General features: G+C 40.8%; 1 protein-coding gene across 1 annotated transcript; it reads right to left on the bottom strand.

The window, feature by feature from the left end:
* Nucleotides 1-1,407: 1,407 nt before the first annotated feature.
* LOC119427987 (piggyBac transposable element-derived protein 4-like) lies at nt 1,408-3,710 on the bottom strand. Its single transcript, XM_037695629.1, has one exon. It carries the CDS (start codon nt 3,447-3,449, stop codon nt 1,677-1,679), a length of 1,773 nt encoding a protein of 590 aa, XP_037551557.1. The 5' UTR covers nt 3,450-3,710; the 3' UTR covers nt 1,408-1,676.
* Between the last annotated feature and the right edge of the window lie 1,148 nt (nt 3,711-4,858).

Here is a 4,858-nt window from a genome sequence, read left to right as displayed (position 1 = left end):
ATTGTCAAATTTCAAACAGCATTATCGTTTATCGCAATAATAATTTCTGCGACTATTTATCGCCCAGCAAAATTTGTTATCGTGACAGGCCTAATAAAGGACTTCAGTTTGGATAATGTAAACAAGCTTCGATCACTGGTAGAGATTTTATTTCGTACAGCTGAGGACCGAGCGTAAAACGGTTCGACGTCGAGACAAAACTGCACCTCAGTGACCTGGATATTGACACGATCAATCTTCCAAGCAGATACGAGCACTTCTCTTTTTATTTGCTATATACGAGTCTCCCCCCCCCCCCCCCCCCCCCAACTGTTTGTACTTTATTTGCAAGTTCAAGCTCATCAGCCTCCACTAGCAGGGGAACGAAACAATCTCATAACTCTCTCATTACCGCCCCCAGCCTCATGAAGAATACTGCTGCCGCTGCTCACAGATAATTTCAAACCTCGCTGTTGGGACGTGAGAGACCATTTCTGCAGCAGTCGTGCTTTGTGCCTCTGAAACTCGTTAGGTAATGTTATAAAGAGGCAAGGAAAATAAGGTTAAAGTTCTCATGATAATGGAAAAAAAAACGTCTGCACATCGAGCTCATGTAATATGTAGTGCTTGATGAGAGCGTTAAGAAAATATGACTACAGGACGAGCAGAAATTCACACCATCTATTTTCTGCAAGGCAGCAAAACAAAAAAAAGTCTTGGATGAACTTTTGGTTAAAAAAAAAAAAAAAAAGTTCTTGTGCCGTTTAATTTCTCCAAAAACCTCATTAAGATGGGTGAACAGATGGCCCACGTCGCTAAAGGCCAGATCATCACATCAGAGGAGATGGATGGAGATGAAAGCTGTCCCTGCTGTTTGACTAACAGAGCATACACCGTCCCTGAATGGACCATCCATCCTCTGAGGCGTGGACACCGAATACTATAGTCTGTTGCTGCAACCAGATTTACAACATCACCACCAGCTTTGTGACGCTCTCATACAGACGCACAAGAAAAATGGAACAGTCAAGAATTGTTTCCATCTAAACAAAAGGAGCAGAAAATCATTTTACCCCTTTTTATTGACACCGATTGTTGCTTTGAACCCGATGAAGTCGAGCAGCGTGCACCAACAAACCGCTTGTGATGTATGGCTTTGATTAGCGCTTTACTGGAGTGCCAATTCATATTCAGCAGCTGTAAGTATCAGGAGAACGTGGCCACAGACTCAGTTTTGTTTTGCCAAGATCAATGGATTTGCTTAATGGCTGCTTGAGGCTGCACATGCTGCAGGGAAGTGAATAAAAGTTGCTTTTGCAGATTGCATTACATGTAGAGGCCGAGGACTACAGCTTGTTATATACCACCATCTGCTGGACAAGTCGATCCACAGATTTTTTAAATTGAAAATAAATTTTAACCCTTGTATTATGTTGAGAAAAAAATACGTTTATTATGTTGCGGGTCATTTTGACCCGCATTGTGTAAATCCACTCAAAACAGTCATAAAATGAAGTTAAACCAATAAGAACTTTATTTTAGATTATACAAATATTTAGAAGAGATGAGAAGTAGAGATATACACTTCCAACACTATATTAAAGAACTCCTGATTTCAATTTTTCCCTCTTCACGAACCCTTTTTTTTTTTGCATTTAACTTGCCGCATTTTCTCGGGTTTTTGACAGTCAACATTTTCAGCGTTCCCCACATGATGGACAGAATGTGACTATGTGCTTTTTGCAGATGTATTTCTTGCATCTCACACAAGAGGTAGTTGTTTTACTGTCATCTCGAGAGGGACAGACTTGGCATCTTTTGCGTTTCTTTGTACCTGTATCCAAAGGATCCATTGTGGGTTGGTCAGATGCCCTGCCCTGGACCTTTGCGATGACAGCAGCAGCTGCTGGGGATCTAGCTGGCCTGACCCGGTTCTGGATCTTTGGAGTGACGAGTGCTTTGCCTAGTTCTTCCAGGAAAAGTCGACGTCGGTACAGTTTGCTGGCATTCCACTGCTGGTTGATCTCAATCCACAGCACATAGGCATTGTAAGCAGACACATCCAAAATGTTGTAGAAAACCACCAAAGGCCAACGGGCAGTCTTGCGCTGACAACTATATGTTGCTGTGACTTTGTCAAGATTGTCAACTCCCCCTTTTGTGGAGTTGTAATCCAGAATCATTTGCGGTTTCATGTCCTCTCGTGTGCTCAGAGATGCGTCTTTGTGCATTGTGCTCATCACAAGAACATTCTTGTTTCTTTTTGGGCAGTAAGAAACAAGTGTTGTTTTCTCTGTGAAAGCAAATTTTGAGGAATGCAGAGGTCTTCCTTGCATCTTCAGAATCTCACTGGGAAGTTCTGGCTTATTTTTTCTGACTGTTCCCAACATAGTCAGCTTTCTCTTCTGAAGTTCATCTCCAAGACGGTAGGATGTAAAGAAGTTGTCACATGTAATGTTATGACCTTGCAGCCCTTCAGTCATCTCCAAAACCACACGCATTCCCTGATTCTTCTCAGGTCTTCCTCCAGGTGGCTTTCCAGTATATACTTGCAGGTTCCAAACATAACTGGATTTTGCATCACAGGCTGCCCACATTTTGATGCCATATTTCGCAGGCTTGTTTGGCATATACTGTCGGAATGGACAGCGTCCTCTGAATGGAACGAGGCGCTCATCGACAGTAACATGGGGGCCAGGATTATACAATAAAGGCAGGATTTCGACCCATTTATTCCAGACATCTCTGATTGCTGCAAGTTTGTCTCTCTCACGTCGATCAGCTCTGGTGTCACGGTTGTCAAATCGGATCACACGAGAGATCATGTGAAATGTCTCCAAAGACATTGTTGCTCGGAAGATTGGCCTTCCATTCTCTTCATTCCATAAACTTGCAGTTGCTTCACCCTTTGACCTGTATACGCCAGCTAACACCAGGATTCCAATGTAAGCATGCAAGTCAGTCGGATCCAGTGGCTTCCATTTCTCTTGAAAGACACGCTTCCCCTCCAAGTTGGTCATGTTGAGGATTATCTTCTCTATGGGTGGGGATATGAAGAGCTGAAATGCTGATTCAATATCATCAACTCTTGTGACAGCAAATCTTGTAGGACCAGGAATCATTTTGATGACATTACAAGATGACAATCTACCTTGGCTTTGGTGTGGTGATGTTGACCATTTTATTTTACCATCTTTAGATGTCCATGTCCCCTCTGTGGATGACGATTGTTGCATTTCTTGGTTTTCATCTGAAGAAGGGACACCTGCAGACTCGTCCTCTGAATCCTCCTCATCATGGGAAAATTGAAAATCTGGATCATCAATGGCATTGTCCTCTGGCTCTGAAGGATCCTCTGTCTCTGAAACCTCTTCCTCTACATCACTATCCCAGTTCATAAGCTGCGAAAAAGCTTCTTCAGCTGTAAATCGTCTGGAGCTCATTTTTGGTGTTTCTCCAAGAACGGGCATGGAAACAGTGACAAGGACAGGGGAGAGAAAGTCCCTCTTCCACACACACCTGGTTCTGAATGTTTATTCAGAGGCAATCAAAATGAAGTACATCAAAGACTTTTTTTTTGGATTTTTAACAGCTACTCTGTGTGCGGGTCAAAATGACCCGCAACATCATCTTTGTATACAAACTGTGTGCAGACATTTAACAACACATCAAAGAGTCCAGATTTTACATAGAAGTTCATGACCCTAGAGGAGAAAAAGTCACAACATTTCATGGAAAAAAAGAAAGGATAACCTGCACTTTGATCAACACAAAAATTGAAACGGGTCAAATTGACCCTTAACATAACACAAGGGTTAAAAAAATCACTAAAAAAATATTTGTTTCAGTGACGTGATCGGATTAATTTATTCAAGATTGGATACATTTTTATTATTTTTTTTTATTTTAAGTGTTTAAAAACCTTCTAAATGTATACATGTGGAATAAACTTTAGAATACGAAACATGGTAATGTCCAGACATCATACAATTAAAAACGTATATTTAACGATGAAACGTTACAACAGTTTTAAGTGGAAGTGTGTGCAATAAACGTATAGGAAATGTGTGCATGCATAGATCTACTTGTATATAGATATAGTGATGTTTGTGTGTGTAGATGTGCGTTATGCGTGTATATAGTAGAAGAAAGGCGATGAAGTTTTGTCATAGCTCCAAAAATATCCAAAAATCATCTGCACTGAAAGAAACTCGCAGGTTATTTTGGTAAATTAGTTGCCGAGTTCAAGCTATGAGGCATTGGTTGACTTGGTTTGACCAAGTAATGGACAGAAACTGACTCAGTGGTGTCATTCTTCACAGTCTGACATTTTAAGCCATTAGTTAACCAAACTGGACCTCACCTTACTCAACCGCTACTTAAAGAGCATAATAAATACAGCTATGGTGATGGTAAAAACTACTTGTAAGAATATATTTATAGAGATGGTTTGGTTATCAACTTTAGTTTGCGTTAGTGAGTTTGGATTCTAAAGTAGTGTTAGGTGATGTTGATAGCAGTTAGCCCCAGCTAGTTAACACCAGCCCAAGTTTTAACTGTTTAATGTCCAACACTTTGGAGTGTGTGTTTTTTTTAAACTCAACTTATTAATAGGTCTAGTTCAATAAATTAGTATATTTTATGGAATTTTGGTACCAGAAATAGGGTAAAATAAACTCAGCTGGAGTCTGCACGGTGGCGCAACTGGTAAAGTTCAAAATCCGGTTCAAATTCCAGCCAAAGACCTTTCTGGGTGGAGTTTGCATGATCTCTCCGTGCATGCGTGGTTTTCTCCTTTGTACTCCGGTTTCCTCCCACATACTAAAAACAAGCATGTTAGGCTGATTGGTAACTCTAAATTGTTTCTAGGTGTGAGTGA

This window comes from Nematolebias whitei, chromosome 22, assembly GCF_014905685.2.
Source record: "Nematolebias whitei isolate Nwh7 chromosome 22, NemWhi1, whole genome shotgun sequence".
Classification (NCBI taxonomy): Eukaryota; Metazoa; Chordata; class Actinopteri; order Cyprinodontiformes; family Rivulidae; genus Nematolebias; species Nematolebias whitei.
This window is presented reverse-complemented; position numbering and strand designations above follow the sequence as displayed.